General features: G+C 43.1%; 1 protein-coding gene across 1 annotated transcript in view; it reads right to left on the minus strand.

Annotated features, from left to right (window-relative positions):
- Positions 1-23,628, minus strand: part of LOC119766164 (organic cation transporter-like protein) — a 328,301-nt gene that overhangs the window by 157,922 nt on the left and 146,751 nt on the right. The window contains exon 3 of the mRNA XM_038250574.1: positions 8,004-8,129. Coding sequence (XP_038106502.1) covers positions 8,004-8,129 — 126 coding nt within the window. The remainder of the gene's footprint in view (positions 1-8,003; positions 8,130-23,628) is intronic.

Raw genomic sequence — 23,628 nt, forward strand, 5'->3', positions numbered from 1 at the left:
TGGGAACCAGTTTTTCTCACTTTTTGTTCACACACTTTGTAATTTCGGATACAGTTGAACTATCGTTCTCAAACACGTGTCAGTGGCATCGCCAGGTGCCACTAATAGCGCGGCGGCTCGGGTGAGCCTCGCGCAGCGTTTAACGTTCAAATCGGGGGGTTCTTTATACTTTCACTAGCAACGGTGGCTCACCGAAGCTCACCATCGTGCACTTTCGAAGACCTTCGGGGCGTCTGGAGAGTCCGGATTGAATCCGGTACGGCCACGCTTGACCGTCTAACACTTACAGCAACCACGTGCTCTTCCGAATGCTTCGACGAGCTTCGGGGGCTTCCCGAAGGAATCCGATTCACTATAGTTCTACTTTTTAAACTAGCACAACAACACGTGCTCTTCTGACCACTCCGCTGAGCTGGACGGGGTACCCGGGATAGACCGGCACTTGATTTGCCCACAATCTCCTTCGACCGCACACGAGACACTTTCTTGCACTGACAACTTCCGCGCGACACAGGAACCAACTTCCGCTACCAGACCAAGCTTGAGGGGGAGGGAGGCAACGCCAGGTACCAACCCAAGCGACAACGGCTCGCACAGGAGCTCCACACCCTGCTTCCAATGCTCGTGAAGAGCGAGGCGAGGGGTACACTTCGAGGGGTCCGGGTCCGATCCGGCTCGAAGGACCAAAAAATGTCTGCGCCGAGACACCTCATCGACAGCCGGGATTGTCCTCAGCAGGACAGGGAGTAAACTGTAAGACTCCGTTGAGGGTGCTTGGTCCGGATGAAGAAAAAGAGTCCTGGTCGTCGGTTCTGGGTGATGTTTATTCGTGTGCCCTTTAGCCGGGGCTGGATGATAATGGATGGGGATCACGTTTTGGATCGCCTTCTTATAGGCGAGGGCAAAGAGAAATTCAAAGATCTTAAACAATAGGAGCCTCAAATTACCATGCGACCAACAATAGCGCGATTGTTTGTGCCGTGTACAAAAAACTCGGGATTAGAGACTGCCTCCAAGGTCAGCTAGTCTTGGGGTCGTGTGCAGGACCATTTCTGGGGTAGTTAACCTAATTGCGGACGCAACACTGTGCGCCGCTTGAAATATTTCTCAAGGGAAAAGTGCTGATTTAATGTTTTCAAGCATTATTTGCTGGTATTAAGGGTGCACAGCAACGAAGGAAGTTGTTGTCTTCTTATTCCAAAATTGTCAAACTTACGAACCCAATCCTGCAATCACGGGATTGTAAAATAAATCAAACTTTGTTGTAAATTGCTTTGTGAAAAGTACTTTAGGGGATGAATAAAAAAATATTTCGATAGTACCCGTAGTTTTGAAGATACTAAAATGCAAGGGGTAGGACAGTGAGTGATTTTGAGAAATCTTGAATAGAATTGAGTAACATTGAGCCACTCAGAATTTCTCGATCTTAATGTGAGTTCACAACCGACGTAACACATTTTGACACTGACATTTGAAAGCGAGACAACTGACGTTGATAAATAATGCAAAGCAAAATCAACTTGAAGCTGAAAAAACCAAACGAAACAGAAAGATAGGTTCAATTATTGAAAATTCCGTTAGATACGGCGGATGCAAAGGCCGGTTCATTGGGAAGGATGATTCCGGAAGCAATCCTGTACAGTTTTGGGCGACGGCCAGTAGAATGGTAGATTAATTCAGGCAGTTCTTTGTACTTTTTTTTTTGATTCCGTGTCCGTGGAGGAAAGGAATTTTAGTGTCCAAGTTGGCACAAAAGCAAATCTAACTATTTTCAGGTTCCAGCGACAGGACGTCAACCTGGACAAAACCCACAGGCCGCTTAAACTACCCCCGGAAGGCAATTTTATTTATAGAAGATTTATAGAAAATTACGCCATCGTCTTCAACGGAACGTGGCCAAAACCCCGGTCCAGCAAACATCTCCGATCGGCATGGACATACTTTGATCCTGCGAAACAAAGGTGTACAATACGACACGGTGGCCAGGATTACGATTGCCGATGTGATAGTCGATTTTGTGGACGAGGAATCGATGAGAAATTTCGTGTGCGGTACGAACAAGGGTACGAAGCATTTTATCCCGTTTTGACCAACCTGAAAGCAACGATTCCTTGAACGGGATACATTCGTAATGATTTGTTGCAGGTGATATGCGTAAAGTTTGGATTCATGGCGATGACTCCACCTCAGGAAGTGCTGGAAGCTCTGCTGGCCGAAATCCACCCAGCACAAACTGCTTCTTGAACGCGCCGAGGTCATCACCGGAAGTAATGATAGCATTAATTATGGCCAGACGAACGGGAAGGAAAAATAATATGAAAGAAAAAGGAGGCCAAGTAAAAAAGTTCATCGTGGCAATGACCGGAAAGGTCCTGATCGACATTAAGACCGCAAAAAGGAGTTTTTCGCGACCAAGCGAATCGAATCCTCAACAGAAATAACTGGACCCGGGCTGGATGGACTGCCGGCCGGCCAAGCGGAAGGATAAATATCTAGACGCGAGAAATGATCTACTAGATTTTCTGGCCATCTTCGGTCGGACCCCCAGCAGAACAGATGGCATTCCGAGTGTACGGTAAGGTGGATCTAAGCTTCAAAGCCAGAAAGAAATGGTAGGCAATCCGGAACAATCCGGCCAAACGTAGTGAAAACAATGCAAGATCGAGGAGGGCGATGATGGGGCGGATTAGATTTTGTGGAACCGGTTTCCGAAAGGAAGGCCATTACGAACACCTTCCCGAGAACGACTACAAAAAGCTGAGCCAAGAGGACATTTGACGATGACTCAATCCAGCAACGATAGTTCTTCTGCAGCTTTACCCAAACAAAAACCTCCACCAGCAAATGTGTTTAATCATTCATCAATAAAGTTCTGTTCAGTTTTTTTTTCATCCCACTATTCGCCTCCGACTTAGGCCACTTACTGGCAGAATGTTTAATACTATAAGCAACCTGTGTCAGGTCCTGGCCACCATGATAAGAACGCGAACGACATAAGAAAACAGCTCCTTGACTCATCCAGGCGGGTGAGGACCCCTTTCAAAATATCCGGAAGCACGGCATCCGCCACGGAACAACCGCCGTATTCGAGTCGTACTAAGGGGATCCCGGGGGCCTTCCTCGTCCGCCCATTCGGATGCGATTCCAGAAATGTAGCGTGCTAGGTCACTTTGGCACGACGAGGTCAGCAGCTTGACGGAACGGTCGAACGGTGACATTCAAAGAGCGTGAAGCTTGGCTAGGCCAGCGAACCAAAAACCACTGCGTTGTAAATGATCACGTGCGGCAACGGAGAAATCTTCCACCTTCCGCATCACAATCCGGAACATTTTTTTCGCAGCAAAACCAAATCGAAAAAAAAATGCGGCAGCCTCTTGGGATGAAATAATTTCTTGCAATCACGCTGATCTGTCAAAACATCTATCCACAAATTCCGTAACCTGGCTTCCAATTACTCAGGAGAAAAATTGAGTAACATTGAGTAAGATTGAGTAACTTTGAGGAATTGAGTCACTCAGTTTCTCTCTGTCCTACCCCTTGCTAAAATGTCTGTAACAAAAATCTGGGTGCAAAAGCTCTGGTTGATGTGCACCGTTAAATACCAATATAATGCTGATTTAATGCCGCTATTTAGTGCCTCGCAGTTACTTGGGTAGAATGTACCTACAGATCCGAGACCTGTATCGGTGGAAAGCAATGAAACGTTATATTACACTTTTCGTTCAGGCCTGCGAACTGTGTAAAAGAAACAAAATTGTTCAACACACTAAGGAACCACAAACAATAAACACAACCCCAAGTAAACCTTTTGAAATTATTACAATAGATACAGTAGGACCTTTACCCAAAACCAATAATAACAACAGATATGCAATAACCATTCATTGCGAACTATCAAAATACATAGTTCTTGCACCAATACAAAATAAGGAAGCTAATACTATAGCAAGAGCCATAGTAGACAATTTCATTTTAATTTATGAAAAATTTCTGGAAATCCGATCTGACCAAGGTACTGAGTATAATAACGAAGTTCTTAGCCAGATTTGCAAACAATTGAAAATAAAACAAACTTTTGCAACAGCCTATCACCCACAAACCATGCTCTTGAAATGGTGCTCTTGAAAGAACTCACAAATGGTGCTTGATGTTTAAGCGAATACCGTTAATGAGCATCAATCGGATTGGGATGATTGGATGAAATATTACCAGATCAATTACAATACAACCCCACACACAATACATAGAAAAAGCATTTGACAGTGTTTGGCATAAAGGTTTGATTGCGAAATTAAAAAGGTTTAATTTTCCGATTTATATCGTGTAAATTATTCAAAATTATTTGACGGATCGTACTCTGCAGGTATGTTATCAGAATAGCAAATCTGATCAACTACCTGTACGTGCCGGCGTCCCTCAAGGAAGCATTTTGGGTCCAATTTTATACAATATTTTTACTTCTGACTTGCCTGATTTGCCCCCAGGATGTCAGAAATCACTTTTTGCTGATGATACAAGCATCTCCGCCAAAGGTAGAAGCCTTCGTGTCATCACAAGAAGATTACAAAAAAGCTTGGATATTTTCAATTCTTATTTGAAAGAATGGAAAATTACTCCAAATGCTGCAAAAAACTCAACTTATTATTTTCCCTCACAAACCAAGGGCTGATTTTCTTATACCAAAAAGTCATCACATTATAAAGATGAATGAGGTAAATTTAAAGTGGGAGGATCAAGTGAAATATCTTGGACTTGCTTTTGACAAAAACCTTACTTACAAGAATCACATTGAAAGTATCCAGGTTAAATGTAACAAATATATTAAATGTTTGTATCCACTTATAAACAGGAATTCTAGACTTTGTCTCAAGAATAAACTGTTAATTTATAAACAAATTTTCAGACCTGCCATGCTTTATGCTGTGCCGATCTGGACAAGCTGTTGCTTAACCAAGAAGAAAAAACTTCAGAGGATTCAGAACAAAATTCTGAAAATGATTCTGAAACTTCCTCCCTGGTTCAGTACCAGTGAACTTCATCAATTAGCCGAAGTTGACACTTTGGATGTTATGTCCAATAAGATAATTGATGCATTTCGACAAAAATCATTGCAGTCTTCAGCTGCATTGATCCGCTCTTTATATAGTTTATAAGTTAGTTTTAAGGTATCCCTTTTCCCTTTTGTACATGTACTGCCGTTCTACGCATAATTGTCCCATGTCAGTTTTGAACGATTTTGACTTTATTACATTTTTAAGTTTAGTTTGATGTGTACTTTAAGAAAAACACATAAAATCTGGTACTTTGTTCGGAAACACCAAGTCTGTTTGTCCCATCGTTAAACTTCTACGCATAATTCTGTTTCAAATTCTGTTACATATTGTTTTTTACACGGAATCACTAGTTTTACTAAGCACTATGTCTTGTTTACCTGTTGTATAGCAAGAGAATCACAAATAAGGGTGATAAACTGCTAACTGGGGTGATTAGGGACACATAGGGCGAATAGGAACCCACGGGACAATTATGCGTAGAAACACAGAAATCTGTCGAAAAATTTCAATCGCGTTTTTCTCAGTTGCACTTTTTTGAACATGGGACAATTATGCGTAGAACGGCAGTGTAGGACCTCCTACATTTGAAATCACTGAATAGCGAAAGCTAAATATTTCATGAATAAATGAAAGTTGCTAGTATTTAAAATTGAGGTGAAAAGTCATCGATTGTGATTGGACACTCAATAATATTTTAACTGAATGAATGTACATGGAAAAGAAAAACTGAATAAATATAAATAAATAAAAAAAAAACCCCACACACAATCCATGGGTACAAGGGTGCCCAGAAAAAATGACCCCCTGCTCCACAAGCGGAAAACGGTTTATTGGGTTATTTTAAGCATCTGTGCAAATTTTGAGTGAAATTGGTTGAGATTAACCCATTGATACCCGAGCCTAAAGTTGGCGAAAAAAATGTTTTTCATACAAAAATGACTTTTTGAAATCGCTAATAACTTTTCAGGATTAAGTTGTACAGCTTTGGAATGTTCTACAAAGCTGTAGAGCATTCAATTTCCAATGAGAATCTCACTTTTGGGAATATTTGGATGTAAGTAGCGCACCGTACAGACCAAACCGTAAGAAAATTGGGTTTTTCATACATTTTTTCGATTTTTTCCATTCAAACTTCACCCCCGAGTATCAATGGGTAAATGTTAACCGATTTTGCTCATATTTGGCTCGGAGTCCTAAAATAGCCCAAGGAACAATTATCAGCTTGTGGAGCGAGGTTTTGAGAAAAAGTCCCATATTCTGGGCACCCTAAATGGGTACACACCTTATGAATTAGTGTTTGGTGTAAAAGCAAATCTTCCATACACCAATATTCACGGAACACTAGATCCAGTTTACAATTTAGAAGCTTTCCATAACGAACTAAAATACAGACTACAAATAAGTAAAAATTTAGCACATTGAACCATAGAACAAGAAAAGCAAAAACGAACACAACAATGTAACAAAATAACTAACCCCATACACTTACAAAAGGAAGATATTGTTTATCAAAAAAATGAAAATAGATGAAAACTTGATTCATTCTACATAGGTCCATACAAAATAATCCAAATAACAGATCCAAATTGTGAATTAGAAGATCTCAAATCCAAGAAAAAAACAACAGTGCATAAAAATAGAATAATCAAGTAGATCCACCGAGCCTAACCTCAACGAGGTAGGTGAAATTTTCCAAGCATTAAGCTATAGAAGTGCAAAATTCGAAAAAAATGCAAGAAAAAAACTTTTGTAAAGGCTACTGGAGAATGGCAAAATTAATTTTACTACATTCCCAACATACCCGTTCACACACAGTTAGAACCGCTTGGCGCAAGCATAATTGCTGATGCTTGCGCATAGCCTTTTTCGAACCATATTTCGGTTCATCGACAATTGGCCGGGACGCTGACTCCTGCTGAGCCAGCGCAAGGGTTCAACCCAGTACAAGCCAACTCCAGAAGTCTATACTGTAGCACGTAAGTGTCACCACTCAAATTACATGTGATGCAACAAATTTGACTAGTATAAATACCCGAGACGACTTGTCTACTTTATTTTGAGCTTCGAGTTGGTATCTGCTCCTCGCAGTCGGATAGCCCTTAATGCAAAGAAAGTCCCTTCAAGTTTCCCCCCGTTTCCTTCTCCTCGCGCTGCCGTCCGTTTGAGTTATAATACCTGTAACCATTTGACTACAGGAGCTTGGCTTGGTATTGATTTTCGTAGAGTGTCACATTGTTCGTCAACTGTCTCATTGTTCCTGCCAAGTGCGTCTACAATGAGACAGTTGAATAACTCTGGATGTAGAGGTCAGATCAATCTCATATATTGGTCAATGTTAGAACACATTAAAGGAAAGAAAATGCAACAAAAAGCTCATTAAAATATGCTGATGAAAAAAATACAAAAATCGTTGAAAGTTAAAAACCAAAAGTGTCTCATTGGCATTGATGACTACCCTACCCTAATGTATTTTTGGAGATATCATTTGTCCACATTAGGGCATTTTTTTCGAAAAATCAATTGCTCAAAAAAAGTTTTTCTTTACAGTTTGCTAACGGCAGACATTTTCATTGGCTCGAAGGTAGTTTTTAACTTGTCTTTAACATCAATCCCTTCCCTACTAACCCCGAGTAGGCCGCGGGTAATCGGCTCGCCTCCCACTAACATTTACACACATGATCCTCTGTAATTATTAAATCTAATGTAATTACATAAGCCGACTCGGTCCTAACCAGGTCCCAGCACCAAAAAGGACCTAATAAAAATAATTTTATGAATTTTTTTTAGTTTTTATGGTTTTTGGCGCTTGTTATGGCGCTGAATCGAATGAGAACATTGTCGTAAAGATTGGAACCAATGTGCATCTAGTGGGACGGTTTCAGCGAGAATTGCTCATATGTTCAATTTAAGTGGAATGTTTATATCCAATAACCATTACAAAATACTTACTTATTACTCCACCAGCTGTATACATTAATCCACAACAAATAGCACTCAAACATCTGAACATCATGTGCAGCTCGAAAACATCAACTAAACCAGTTATACATCCACATAAAATCTGAGCATACATCCCTAAAATTACAACAAGTTTGATTTAAAAGTATCAAGCAAATCTATGTGATTGGGCTGATGTGGATTTGTAAACAAACCGTGCATCTTTGGGAGTGATCTTTTATTACGTAACGCAGTTGTTTGGAGAGTGGGTCCATGTTTCGCTTCATAATCTTTTTTAAATTTGCATGGAAATTTCTTAGGGGGCCCAAAACTCTTTTTTTTTGCGTTACGTAACAAAAGAACGTCCCGCCCGTATGGATCAATCGGACCGCGTACTGAACTCACAATCCAGAGGTCGCCGGTTCGAATCCCGCGGTGGGCGCTCTAAAATTCTTTGTGTAAATATGAGGGCATCTCCACCGCAGAGATCTAATTGCGTGGCAAACCTATCGGTTGAATCCCCAGTTTTAGCTTTGCTCCGTAGCTAATACACGTTTCCGCACCGCTGGGAGCTAATTTGGCTACTGAATCAAGCCCACCGCGGGGATCTAATTGATTCATTTTCCAATTTTAGCCGTTTTGTTGACCAAAATCAATAAAACTATGTTCTAGTATGATAGAACATGCTTCCAGTTGCATTATATGTCCTAATTGTTTGCTTACATCTATAAAATATCATTTTCAAATTTTTAAAAGATTTCATCCGATTTGCTCCCGACATGTTTGCACCCCAACATTCGCACCGCGGGTAGCAAAGCTAAAGCTAAATTAGCATTCGAGTTTATTCAGCGAAGAAAAAGTTCATCAGGGATCCGTCGAGTAGCCAAGATAGGTGCTCGAGAAGTCCCCGAGCTGCCGGTGGCTAATCTTTTCAGCGATTTTTAGAATTATTTGTATTCGTTTTGGTTGAAGATGCATTTATTTTGATTATAAAATTTTAATAAATATTAAAGAAATGAGTTATTTGGTTCAAAACGACTTTATTAAATTGAAAAATTGTGGAATTTATATTTATTTTGGTATTTTTTAAATAAAAAATAATCAGCCACCTATGTTTACTATAAGCAAACCATCACAAAAAATTTAAACATGAATGTTCAAAATTCATAAAATAACTTAACCGATTTGAACATTTTTAAATTATTTATTAAAATTTAAATATAGGGTAGGGAGTAAAATAAAAATACGAATACATTTTCTATTATAATTTTTTTCATTTGATTTACAAATATTTTGAATAGTAGTACCGTAAAGGCTGATACGCAGATTGGAAGGAACGCCAAACTCCATATAAAAAAATGTCAGGGAAAGGGCAACGAAAAGATTTTTCTTAAGCGGTACGCAACTAAAAATTAACAAAAACGAAAAGTGGCGTTTGACGATTCTTCGCACGGTCATTGTTTGCAATAACTATGAATCGAAGAATTGGAATTTTCCTTTTTGAATGCGACTGAAAATCACAAACGTATTGATAATCTTGTATACGATATAATAATATTGAAAATCCCCGCCGAATCTCAAAATGCAGAATTTTGAAATTAAAAGGACAGATACAGTTTTATGGTCGAAATGGAGTAAAAAAAGAAGTTGTCTTTATAGCTGTCGGCAGACATGTCGGCCACTATTGCTAGTACCAACCAGCAACCTCTGGATTGTGAGTCCAGTGCGCTGTCCAATTGATCCACACGGACGGGATCGAAATGAAGTAAACCAGAGTGAAAAAAAACCTGACAATTATCATACAAATATCTATTTTCTGACTGAAAAACTCAATAAAAAAAATCTTAAATTTGGAAATTCAAAATTAAAAATTTGCAGAATTGAATAATAATTTTAATATTAAAGTATTTAAAAATTCAAGAGCTCAACAATTTATAAAAAAAAAACAGAAATTACAAGTAGAAATTCCAAAAGCTTAAAACTCTGAAATTTAGAAATTCGAAAATAAAAATTTACGAAAAAAACACTATTTTTATCAAAAATACAAAAAATTGAATTCAAAATTAGGAATTTGAAAATTTTGGAAATTCAGAATTTAAAAATCTGGGAAATTATGAATTCAAGAATTTAAGAATTTAAGAATTTAGGAATTTAGAAATTCAGGAATTCAGGAATTCAGGAATTCAGGAATTCAGGAATTCAGGAATTTAAGAATTTAAGATCAGGATTGCATGTTTTAGAATCCGTATTGGCTTATTTAAAATGTTTTGCTTGAATTTTGCTTGAATTCAATACAAATGACTTGTCTCTTGCATGTCCAGCAGTTGATCGACAATGCCTCAACCAAAATTAATCAAACACAGCCTCAAAAAATTAACTGCATCACCCCAGATTGCCAAAAGGTGGCCAAAAGTCATTTTGCATGCGTAAACTTGCAGCACAGGAGGGAAAATATTTCCAAACTCGAAGAAATGAAAGCGAAAAATCAATCATCACTCCTAATGTAAACATTTACTGACGTGAACAGGATAAACTCTTTGTTTACAAACTCACATTGGCCTAATAACATTGTTTTGCTTGAAAAAACCATCCGTCAGACGATTTGCTCCCGGTAGATCCCGGAGCTAACCTGAGTTTTGTTTAGATTCGGATGAACACGGATGAACTCGAACCTAAATTAGCTCTCGCACAAGTACCGCGGTGGGCTTGACGCGGGTGCCAAATAAGCTTTGCAACGCAATTAGGTCCCTGCGGTGGAGATGCCCTGAGTATTCGGCGCCGTCGCTCCGTGCTATACTTTCATACACTTAGGAGCCCAGGACGGCGAAGTCCTTGTAAATAAAAGGAAGACACTAGTGGTTGGTACTAGCAATGGTGGCCGACAGCTATAAAGTCAACTTCGTTTTCAACGAAAGAACGCTCCCATTTTTACGACAGTGAATGTTAGCATTATGAATGAGTAGGATAGTCTTTTTTTAATCCACTCACCCATTTACAAAGGTTAACTTGAAATGTGAAATGAAATCCACTTTTGCATTCCCCCACCACGATCACAATCAGAATCCGGTAAATCTCTTCGAATAATTTGAAAAGAACAAGTTAAAAACGTTTGCAATTTACACCAATACCAACACCAACACCTCGTGCACACACGCGCACTCACACACACACACACACACACACACACACACACACACACACACACACACACGTTGCTGCGCAATAGTCACGATTGACGTCAAGAACGCGTTCAACAGTGCGAGCTGGGCGGCCATAGCAGCAGCGCTTCACAAAATGAAGGTGCATGATCTTGATGAGCTACTTCGAGAACCGCGTGCTGGTCTACGACACTGCCGATGGACAAAAAACAGTTGTTGTTACCGCGGGAGTTCCGCAGGGATCCATTCTGGGTTCAGCACTGTGGAACGGAATGTATGACGGAGTGTTGACACTGGGGCTACCCAACGGCGTGGAGATCGTTGGCTTTGCAGACGACATAGTGCTGACGGTAACCGGCGAAAATGTCGAGGAGGTCGAAGTGCTGGCTATGGAGGCAATCGCAATGATCGAGAACTGGATGCTCGAGGTGAAGCTGCGGATCGCTCACCACAAGACGGAGATGATACTGGTTAGTAACCACAAGAAGGTGCAGCAGGCCCAGATACACGTTGGGGAACACGTAGTGCACTCGAAGAGAGCGCTCAAGTACCTCGGGGTGATGGTGGATGACCGGCTGAACTTCAACAGTCACGTCGATTACGCCTGCGAGAAGGCGGCTAAGGCGATCATGGCACTGTCGAGGATGATGCCGAACAACGCTGGACCCAGGAGCAGTAGGCGCCGTCTCTTGGCAAGTGTCGCGACGTCCATACTTAGGTACGGCGGACCGGTATGGTGGACGGCGCTGGGGACGAAGCGAAATCGAGCGCTGCTCGACAGAACGCAGAGACTGATGGCCATGCGGGTTGCAAGCGCGTACAGGACCATCTCGTCGGAAGCGGTTGGCGTTATAGCCGGAATGATCCCCATCGGTATCACACTGGAGGAGGACACTGTGCGATACATCCGAAGAGGCACGAGAGGTATCCGGGAAGCTGCGAAAGCCGAATCGCTGGCAAGGTGGCAACGTGAGTGGGACACCACGGAGAAAGGCAGATGGACGCATCGGCTTATCCCGTCCGTATCCACGTGGGTGAGCAGAAGGCATGGAGAGGTCACCTTCCACCTCACACAGTTCCTGTCGGGCCATGGCTGCTTCAGGAAGTACCTGCACAGGTTCGGACATTCAGAGTCTCCTCTCTGTCCGGATTGCGACGAGTGCGAGGAAACACCGGAGCACGTGGTGTTCGCCTGCCCTCGCTTCGAGGCAGCGCGAAGCGAAATGCTGGCAATTATCGGAGCAGACACCAGCCCGGATAATGTGGTGCAAAGAATGTGCAGCGACATTGCCAAGTGGAATGCGGTCGTCGGAGCAGTGACGCAGATCACTTCGGCTCTCCAGCGGAAATGGAGAGACGATCAGAGGAGGAACGACTAGGAGCCTAGCCTAGTCGAAAACACACGAGTGTGGCTGTGAAGGAAAGCACGTTATGATGGTCGGCTCTACCAAATCGGTATGCATATGACTAGCCGATCAAAAGCAACGCGATTCTTGGGCGCGGTTAAACCCTCGCATGGACTCATATGTATGTAGAACAGGAAATGGTTCTAGTACCCGGCATGGATCCTGTAAGTAGACTAGTGCAGAAAATGCAGCGCCTCCCCCCGAAGTTATACCGAAAGGTGGTCCCGGGGGGAAAAGGGCATGGCGTTTAAGGACTGGTTTAGTGGGTCGGGAAATTCGTTTTTCCCAACCCCACACTACCTGAGAAATTGATTCTCAGGTGACTGGTAGCAGATTCCGACCTTTTAAAAAAACACACACACACACACACACAGAGGAGGATGTCTAGAACATGGCGGAATTGAACAAGAGCTCTGTTTAATTTCTTCGAAAAAATCCGCATGGGTCCGTAAACACAGTTAGTTGAGTTTTGTGTACTTGTTGATGCGTTAAGATGAGGTGGTTTTGTGCCTTTTTGAGAAAGTGTCTTGAATAATACCAGACACAGCTCAAGGGGGCTTTTGTCCACCTCCAATAAAGAAAAATAACAAAATATTGTCGCCGCGGCACTAAACCGAATTGAGCGAGTTTAACTCTCGCGACGATTTTCTGTCGCGAAATATCTGTCAAGCTGTTTTGAATCAGTGTGTTAGCTTTTTTGTTTTGATTGCTTGGTTTTGCTTGAGTCGTTGAAATAAATCGTGGAGTTCTACGTGGATTTAAAAGAATTGGGACAATTATGTTTAATTCGTGATTAAAATTGCAGCGACCTCAAATTTAAATCATTAAATTTGTCCATTTTTCGAACCTCACCACAGTTCTGACCATGCGCGCTTACGCAAGCATAAATAATTTTACCCGTCGACTCGCGTTGCGCGACAAATAATTAAGCATATGTACAGGTGTGGATCATTAGTCATTCTCACCTGAAAAGCCCTTTATTAAATTTCGCCAATTGTTAGGCAATCAAAAAAATGGTTAAGCTTTCAATTATGAATGTGCGATGTTATTCCACAGGGGAAATTGAGGGTGTGGCTTAACCAAATTCATTGGCATGTTTGTTCAATGGAAAATTCGACCTTCTCATTATTGACCTACATTTTTGAGAATGTTTGAGGAACATAATTTTGATATTCCAAAAACATAATTTAAAGTTTCACGACAAGGGTTCGAACTCATGACTTCCGATTTTGAGGTGTACTCACGACACCATACGGAAAGAAGAATTGCAGAGGTCTGCATAATTCAATTTATGAGGTTCATCGATGCTTCTCATCGAAACGGACCACTTTTAGCAGAACAAAATTTAGTAGAGTTTTCGGGGACTGACTATAAAAACCCAAAATTCTTGAGGAGGTTAGTTAGTTCCAGTCAGTTCCAGCCAGTTCAACCCCAGTCCAGTTCCAGATCCTGAAGACGCCCCAGACCAGCCGGACCCGCCAGCAGCCACCAGTAGCAGAGGCCCCAGTCCAGCCGGACTTAGCGGTGGAGGCCACAGTCCACCGGGACTTAGCCGCCGTGAAGAGTCCGTCGGGACTTAGCCGACGTGAAGAGTCCATCCGGGACTTAGCCGTTTGAGAAGTCAGCCGAGACTTAGCCGATTGTGAAGTCCACCCGGGACTTAGCCGTTTGAGAAGTCAGCCGAGACTTAGCCGATTGAGAAGTCCGCCGTGACTTAGCCGCCGTGAAGAGTCCACCCGGGACTCAGGAGTTCGGGGTCTGGCATGGCTCGGCGAAGAGGTCTGGAGGACAAGTCTGGCTTCAACGTAGAGAATTGGCTCGACTAAGGTCTTAATGAAATTAGGGTAATTCTCTACCAACTCACACGAAATCGGGAAAAGTTGCCCCGACCCCTCTTCGATTTGCGTGAAACTTTGTCCTAAGGGGTAACTTTTGTCCCTGATCACGAATCCGAGGTCCGTTTTTTGATATCTCGTCACGGAGGGGCGGTACGACCCCTTCCATTTTTGAACATGCGAAAAAAGAGATGTTTTTCAATCATTTGCAGCCTGAAACGGTGATGAGATAGAAATTTGGTGTCAAAGGGACTTTTATGTAAAATTTAAAGCCTGATTTGATGGCGTACTCAGAATTCCGAAAAAACGTATTTTTCATCGAAAAAAACACTAAAAAAGTTTTAAAAATTCTCCCATTTTCCGTTACTCGACTGTAAAAAATTTTGGAACATGTCATTTTAAGGGAAATTTAATGTTCTTTTCGAATCTACATTGACCCAGAAGGGTCATTTTTTCATTTAGAACAAAATTTTTCATTTTAAAATTTCGTGTTTTTTCTAACTTTGCAGGGTTATTTTTTAGAGTGTAACAATGTTCTACAAAGTTGTAGAGCAGACAATTACAAAAAATTTTATATATAGACATAAGGGGTTTGCTAATAAACATCACGAGTTATCGCGATTTTACGAAAAAAAGTTTTGAAAAAGTTACTTTTTGCGATTCTCTTTGTTTTGTCGTCCGTGTCGAGTCGTGTGGTGTTCGTGGGGGAGATCAGTAGGCGAATCGACGCGCGAGAATCCGCGAGAAAGTGCTAGAAGTTTCTTGAATGCATTGAAAGGGTGTGTCGCGTGGCCTTGCGAGTCTGGCCCTCAGTCGTGTGGTGTTCGTGGGGGAGATCAGTTGGCGAATCGACGCGCGAGAATCCGCGAGAAAGTGCTAGAAGTTTCTTGAATTCATTGGCCTTGCGTGGCCTTGCGAGTCTGGCCCTCAGTCGTGTGGTGTTCGTGGGGGAGATCAGTAGGCGAATCGACGCGCGAGAATCCGAGAGAAAGTGCTAGAAGATGTGTCGCGTGGCCTTGAGAGTTTGGCCCTCAGTCGTGTGGTGTTCGTGGGGGAGATCAGTAGGCGAATCGACGCGCGAGAATCCGAGAGAAAGTGCTAGAAAATGTGTCGCGTGGCCTTGAGAGTTTGGCCCTCAGTCGTGTGGTGTTCGTGGGGAGATCAGTAGGCGAATCGACGCGCGAGAATCCGCGAGAAAGTGCTAGAAGTTTCTTGAATTCATTGAAAGGGTGTGTCGCGTGGCCTTGCGAGTCTGGCCCTCAGTCGTGTGGTGTTCGTGGGGGAGATCAGTTGGCGAATCGACGCGCGAGAATCCGCGAGAAAGTGCTAGAAGTTTCTTGAATTCATTGGCCTTGCGTGGCCTTGCGAGTCTGGCCCTCAGTCGTGTGGTGTTCGTGGGGGAGATCAGTAGGCGAATCGACGCGCGAGAATCCGAGAGAAAGTGCTAGAAGATGTGTCGCGTGGCCTTGAGAGTCTGGCCCTCAGTCGTGTGGTGTTCGTGGGGGAGATCAGTAGGCGAATCGACGCGCGAGAATCCGAGAGAAAGTGCTAGAAGATGTGTCGCGTGGCCTTGAGAGTTTGGCCCTCAGTCGTGTGGTGTTCGTGGGGGAGATCAGTAGGCGAATCGACGCGCGAGAATCCGAGAGAAAGTGCTAGAAGATGTGTCGCGTGGCCTTGAGAGTCTGGCCCTCAGTCGTGTGGTGTTCGTGGGGGAGATCAGTAGGCGAATCGACGCGCGAGAATCCGAGAGAAAGTGCTAGAAGATGTGTCGCGTGGCCTTGAGAGTTTGGCCCTCAGTCGTGTGGTGTTCGTGGGGGAGATCAGTAGGCGAATCGACGCGCGAGAATCCGCGAGAAAGTGCTAGAAGTTTCTTGAATTCATTGAAAGGGTGTGTCGCGTGGCCTTGCGAGTCTGGCCCTCAGTCGTGTGGTGTTCGTGGGGGAGATCAGTTGGCGAATCGACGCGCGAGAATCCGCGAGAAAGTACTAGAAGTTTCTTGAATTCATTGGCCTTGCGTGGCCTTGCGAGTCTGGCCCTCAGTCGTGTGGTGTTCGTGGGGGAGATCAGTAGGCGAATCGACGCGCGAGAATCCGAGAGAAAGTGCTAGAAGATGTGTCGCGTGGCCTTGAGAGTTTGGCCCTCAGTCGTGTGGTGTTCGTGGGGGAGATCAGTAGGCGAATCGACGCGCGAGAATCCGAGAGAAAGTGCTAGAAGATGTGTCGCGTGGCCTTGAGAGTCTGGCCTCAGTCGTGTGGTGTTCGTGGGGAGATCAGTAGGCGAATCGACGCGCGAGAATCCGAGAGAAAGTGCTAGAAGATGTGTCGCGTGGCCTTGAGAGTTTGGCCCTCAGTCGTGTGGTGTTCGTGGGGGAGATCAGTAGGCGAATCGACGCGCGAGAATCCGCGAGAAAGTGCTAGAAGTTTCTTGAATTCATTGAAAGGGTGTGTCGCGTGGCCTTGCGAGTCTGGCCCTCAGTCGTGTGGTGTTCGTGGGGGAGATCAGTTGGCGAATCGACGCGCGAGAATCCGCGAGAAAGTGCTAGAAGTTTCTTGAATTCATTGGCCTTGCGTGGCCTTGCGAGTCTGGCCCTCAGTCGTGTGGTGTTCGTGGGGGAGATCAGTAGGCGAATCGACGCGCGAGAATCCGAGAGAAAGTGCTAGAAGATGTGTCGCGTGGCCTTGAGAGTTTGGCCCTCAGTCGTGTGGTGTTCGTGGGGGAGATCAGTAGGCGAATCGACGCGCGAGAATCCGCGAGAAAGTGCTAGAAGATGTGTCGCGTGGCCTTGAGAGTCTGGCCCTCAGTCGTGTGGTGTTCGTGGGGGAGATCAGTAGGCGAATCGACGCGCGAGAATCCGAGAGAAAGTGCTAGAAGATGTGTCGCGTGGCCTTGAGAGTTTGGCCCTCAGTCGTGTGGTGTTCGTGGGGGAGATCAGTAGGCGAATCGACGCGCGAGAATCCGCGAGAAAGTGCTAGAAGTTTCTTGAATTCATTGAAAGGGTGTGTCGCGTGGCCTTGCGAGTCTGGCCCTCAGTCGTGTGGTGTTCGTGGGGGAGATCAGTTGGCGAATCGACGCGCGAGAATCCGCGAGAAAGTACTAGAAGTTTCTTGAATTCATTGGCCTTGCGTGGCCTTGCGAGTCTGGCCTCAGTCGTGTGGTGTTCGTGGGGAGATCAGTAGGCGAATCGACGCGCGAGAATCCGAGAGAAAGTGCTAGAAGATGTGTCGCGTGGCCTTGAGAGTTTGGCCCTCAGTCGTGTGGTGTTCGTGGGGGAGATCAGTAGGCGAATCGACGCGCGAGAATCCGCGAGAAAGTGCTAGAAGTTTCTTGAATTCATTGAAAGGGTGTGTCGCGTGGCCTTGCGAGTCTGGCCCTCAGTCGTGTGGTGTTCGTGGGGGAGATCAGTAGGCGAATCGACGCGCGAGAATCCGAGAGAAAGTGCTAGAAGATGTGTCGCGTGGCCTTGAGAGTTTGGCCCTCAGTCGTGTGGTGTTCGTGGGGGAGATCAGTAGGCGAATCGACGCGCGAGAATCCGAGAGAAAGTGCTAGAAGATGTGTCGCGTGGCCTTGAGAGTCTGGCCCTCAGTCGTGTGGTGTTCGTGGGGGAGATCAGTAGGCGAATCGACGCGCGAGAATCCGAGAGAAAGTGCTAGAAGATGTGTCGCGTGGCCTTGAGAGTTTGGCCCTCAGTCGTGTGGTGTTCGTGAGGGAGATCAGTAGGCGAATCGACGCGCGGGAATCCGCGAGAAAGTGCTAGAAGTTTCTTGAATTCATTGAAAGGGTGTGTCGCGTGGCCTTGCGAGTCTGGCCCTCAGTCGTGTGGTGTTCGTGGGGGAGATCAGTTGGCGAATCGACGCGCGAGAATCCGCGAGAAAGTGCTAGAAGTTTCTTGAATTCATTGGCCTTGCGTGGCCTTGCGAGTCTGGCCCTCAGTCGTGTGGTGTTCGTGGGGGAGATCAGTAGGCGAATCGACGCGCGAGAATCCGAGAGAAAGTGCTAGAAGATGTGTCGCGTGGCCTTGAGAGTCTGGCCTCAGTCGTGTGGTGTTCGTGGGGGAGATCAGTAGGCGAATCGACGCGCGAGAATCCGAGAGAAAGTGCTAGAAGATGTGTCGCGTGGCCTTGAGAGTTTGGCCCTCAGTCGTGTGGTGTTCGTGGGGGAGATCAGTAGGCGAATCGACGCGCGAGAATCCGCGAGAAAGTGCTAGAAGTTTCTTGAATTCATTGAAAGGGTGTGTCGCGTGGCCTTGCGAGTCTGGCCCTCAGTCGTGTGGTGTTCGTGGGGGAGATCAGTTGACGAATCGACGCGCGAGAGTCCGCGGCAAAGTAGTGAAGTTTCTTGAATTTATTGATAGAAGGCTTCGCGTCGTCGTGGATATATTGTCTTACTGTTTTTGAGCCGGTTGTTTGCGGTCCGGACTGGGTAAATTCGTGGTTAAGTTGGTTGTAAAGAAGTCGTGCGCGAAGAACTTCCTGATATCGATTGAAACAATTCGGTGTATCAGCACTATTAGAGGTTTGCATGATAACGAATAATACGTTACTAAAAATTTAATTTTGTTTTGAAAGCCCTTCCCATAGCATCGATGCTCGGATGGCACGCCGACGGTAAGAACTAAGAAATACGGGATTGAGAATATAATTAAGTCCTTTTCAAAGCGTCGAAGCTCGGAAGGCAACGATTATGTTTCACTTTCTGGTCATATCATCTACCAATAATAAATCCGGATCTATTTTAAATTGTACGTCACCGAATAAAGCGTTAATTCAAATTTCATTTCGTTCTGAAAGTCCATTCCAAAGCATCGTTGCTCGGATGGCACGGCGGCGGTTTGAAATAAAAAATACGCAAATGATAAGTCTTTCTCATAGCGCCGTAGCTCAGAAGGCAACGATTATGGTTCACATTCTGGTCATATCATCTACCAAGATGAATCCTGACCTTCCCTTTCCTTCCCCTACTAACACAATTCCCCCACTTCCCGTGATGCTTGAAGGAGATGCTGTGGATTCAACGGTCTCACGCGGTGTCAACAGGTATAGAGCGACAAACTCTGTGTCTGATGAGTCTGCAACTTCAACTATCGGACTAACATTCCTACCTTTGTTGAACTGCATCTCCTTGGGGGGGCGCCGGTATTGACTTAAAGCAGAGATCTTCAGGGGTTATACAGTGAGGATGATTAGCTCCCACTACTCATCTGTTGGTTCATTGTGTAACTTCAGCTGATCCGTCAATAACGGAGTAGCAGCTCATTGGCAGTCAACCATGCTCATGCTCATGCTCATGCTCATGCTCATGCTCATGCTCATGCTCATGCTCATGCTCTCTTTGTTTTGTCGTCCGTGTCAGTCGCGGGTGACCATGAACGGCCATGATCGATGACGACCAACTTTTTCAAAACTTTTTTTCGTAAAATCGCGATAACTCGTGATGTTTATAAGCAAACCCCTTATGTTTATATATCAAAATTTTTGTAATTGTCTGTTCTACAACTTTGTAGAACATTGTTACACTCTAAAAAATAACCCTGCAAAGTTAGAAAAAACACGAAATTTTAAAATGAAAAATTTTGTTCTAAATGAAAAAATGACCCTTCTGGGTCAATGTACATTCGAAAAGTACATTAAATTTCCCATAAGATGACATGTTCCAAAAATTTTTACAGTCGAGTAACGGAAAATGGGACAGTTTTTAAAACTTTTTTAGTTTTTTTTCGATGAAAAATACGTTTTTTTCGGAATTCTGAGTACAGTCATCCCACATATTCGGAACACCCACAAATTCGGAACACTTTTGTGATAATTTGTCAATAGCATGCCAAATGCAGCTTTTCTCTCGACCCTACTATTTTTAGGACCTTTATTTGGACATTTTCTTGCTATTTCACTGGAAAAAGTGTTACTTTTTGAACAAAAACTTCACTTCAAGACTATTTTATCCAGAGCAGCAAAACACTGCCTCCAAATTGCCTGTTCCATGATTGTGGAATGTTATTGTGCCTCCCACAATTGTGGAACACCTGTATTTAACTAATACATATTTTCACAAAAAAAGTTATCAGACCATTCATAAAACATTACTAAGCATGAGCTTTATTGGTTTCGGAGTGTGAAGTCATTATTTTGTTACAAATCTGTACTCCTGGAGAGATCCAAAGTTTGTTTACATCCGTAAGAAAAAAGTGTTCCGAATTTGTGGATTTCATGGGTCAATGTTTTTCTTTGATAACCCGATATAAAACGTAAAAATGTACAGCCGGTCTATACATCAATCGAAAGATCGCAAGAAAAGCTTTCACATGAAGGTAAAAGCAATTCATTATGTTCAATTATCGATTTTATATGATTTGTTGAACATTGGCCGATCTGTAAACTGTTCCGAATATGAGGGATGAGTGTACGCCATCGGGCGTCTGATTTTACATAAAAGTCCCTTTGACACCAAATTTCTATCTCATCACCGTTTCAGACTGCAAATTATTGAAAAACACCTCTTTTTTCGCATGTTCAAAAATGGAAGGGGTCGTACCGCCCCCCCGTGACGAGATATCAAAAAACGGACCTCGGATTCGTGATCAGGGACAAAAGTTACCCCTTAGGACAAAGTTTCACGCAAATCGAAGAGGGGTCGGGGCAACTGCTGTGTGAGTTGGCGGAGAATTACCCATTAGCAACAAAAAGTTGAGTGATGTGATCGTGCGCGTAAAAGTTGAGAGTGTTACCGCAAAAATGTAATCTTTAAAAAGTGTAATATACAAATAAGTGAAGTTTACTGATCTGTTTTGACTCTACAAGTAAATATCACATAAATCCTGAAAGCCTAAACCGCTCGGGCACGTTCAAAATCTTATGTTCCGGTACATTAGGGGTTCAAACTAGCATCTGAATTGTTAAGGTTAAGTCATGTGATGATTTTGAGTTTGTTCCCAGGTTTAGGAGGAGACACAGAATATCAAGAGTTTTGGTCACAATCTTGGGCTGGGTTGATATCCGGCCTCAACAAAATTATCGAGTGACCGTCAATCTGGTCCGTTAGTACCGTCACGAGTTGATCCGGTTGCTGATTTGGTGGGCTCATGAAAATATAAAATTTGGATTGACCTTTTGAAACCCGAACTCGCCGTCATCAGCCTTTTTAGGCTGTACTTCATGGAATGATCCATCAAATTCACGCCCATAAAGCGATTCCTGGCAGAACTTTGAGGTCGGTTCCTTGATCCTTTTTGGTTGCGGCGCTAGTCTCTTCGCAACTCCACTCCTGACATTTCAGTTTGGTGCCGCGGCGAAATGTTGTTTTGGTTTGAATGTGACATTTGAGATACACTCAGAAAAGAAACAACCCAAAATTGCTTCGCGAGATGAAACACACTCGCGCGGTTATTTCGATTTATTTCCGAAATCACAATAACACCTCTGCCAAATGCAAACCTTAGCGTTCCGTACGTTCCGGTGGTTCACAATTGCAAGAGCTTACGAAGTTCTTTGGATCGGTCTTTCGCCAGCACTCAAACTCAGCTTGTTTGCGTTTCTGGGGAACGACCGAAAAGAATCGATGACAAAAAGGGGAAATGCCACGTGTTTAGGGATAGTCACCGAGCGGAGGTTTTCCCCAACGAAAAAAAAAATAGTAAAGCTTTTATCCGGCGAGAAATCCCGATATACTCTTCCGGCTCTGAACCTCCGAAGCACTCAAGCTTTCGCAATTAAAACAAATCAACTTTCATTTATTTTTTTCATTAAAGAGCATTTAAAGGACGTGCAGATGAATAATTCAAAGCATGATTGATTTTGATTATTCGTAAATTGATTGAGAACCGATTAAAAAACTGCTTTGTTAACAACTGGCGCTAAGGACCTTTTGAAAAATAACCCGAGAAATGTCAAATAAAATGGCACGCTGTCACTACAAATGACAGCGTGCCAAAAAAATGCGCACCTCATTTAGTTTGCAGACTTTTTAGTTCCCCGTTTGGCCTGATGATGGCGCTGTCGGCAGTATCGCCAAGCGATTATATGGGGCGAGCAACGAGTGGTAATTCTACCTATACCTATTCTTTGGTGCAAGGTTACGTTTACGTTTTTGCGCGATAAGTGCAAAGGGGAGTGAAAACTATTTTAAGGTTTTTTTTTAAAGAAAATTGATCTTCTGGAATAAAATAAAGTTAACAGGAGGTAAGAAATAAAAAGTTCTATCGAATGACTTTTTTATTTTTTTTGCTAAGTTCTGAGATCCGGATTGAAAACGCGAGAATGAGGTTAGATTGCTAATTTTGATAATCATTCCAATTATCATTTTTCAAGCAGAACTTTGCTTTTATGGTAGATGTGACTTTAAAAAATATTTGTCCACTTGAATAATCTACATTCTCAATTGATTAGTTAGATTTTGGTTGATTGAAACATTCCCTTATTTTGAATCAGATAATGAGCAGGTTAAATCGGCCATCACAAAAATATTTTCGTTTATATCAATTAAGCTATTTATTTCTTACCTGAAAATGGTATAATTTGCTACTCATGTCGATTTAATGATGAAATAAACCGATTTCAAATTTCAAACCAATTTACTCGCTGTAAGTTATAATGAAAACATCATCCCAAGTTTCAGTGCCCTCTAGTGGGGGGTAATTTTGACGTTTGATTGCCTATAAGTGTTTTAGCCACGGCTACGTTACGACTGTCATCCACGTATCGACGGTAACATTTCAAAAGGCATCATGTACATTTTGACACTTTCTGGGTTATTGCATATTCTGAAAGTACTCCTAATAAACTACCTCTCCACCAAAAATGAGCAAAAGTTACTTCAGTAAAGTCTGTTTAATCATGATTTTAAATAAAGTAACATAAACAAAATCTCTGCCATCAGCAGTCCCTGTTTATATAGCCCTGTCAACCTGTCAAACAAAAGACTACATGAACCTCGTGACGGAAAAAGCTACATGAACAAAGCGCCATGTACATTCGGCGAAGAAAAACGAATCATAACAAAGCGCCCCCCTCAATGACAGCAGGGTGATATCGACGTTGGTGATTTCAAAAGGAGTTATGTTTGTTTTACTCAAATAAAATTACGGAAATGATGTTTTATTGAATTTGGATGATAAAGTATCAATAAAAGCAGCGTTTTTCATCGTTTGTTATTATTAGAACATCTTATTTTGCTTTTATATTAAAATGGGAATTGAAAATGGATGCTCAACATTCAAATGCGTTTTTCTCAAAACGCATGGTGTGTA

Source organism: Culex quinquefasciatus, chromosome 2, assembly GCF_015732765.1.
Source record: "Culex quinquefasciatus strain JHB chromosome 2, VPISU_Cqui_1.0_pri_paternal, whole genome shotgun sequence".
Classification (NCBI taxonomy): Eukaryota; Metazoa; Arthropoda; class Insecta; order Diptera; family Culicidae; genus Culex; species Culex quinquefasciatus.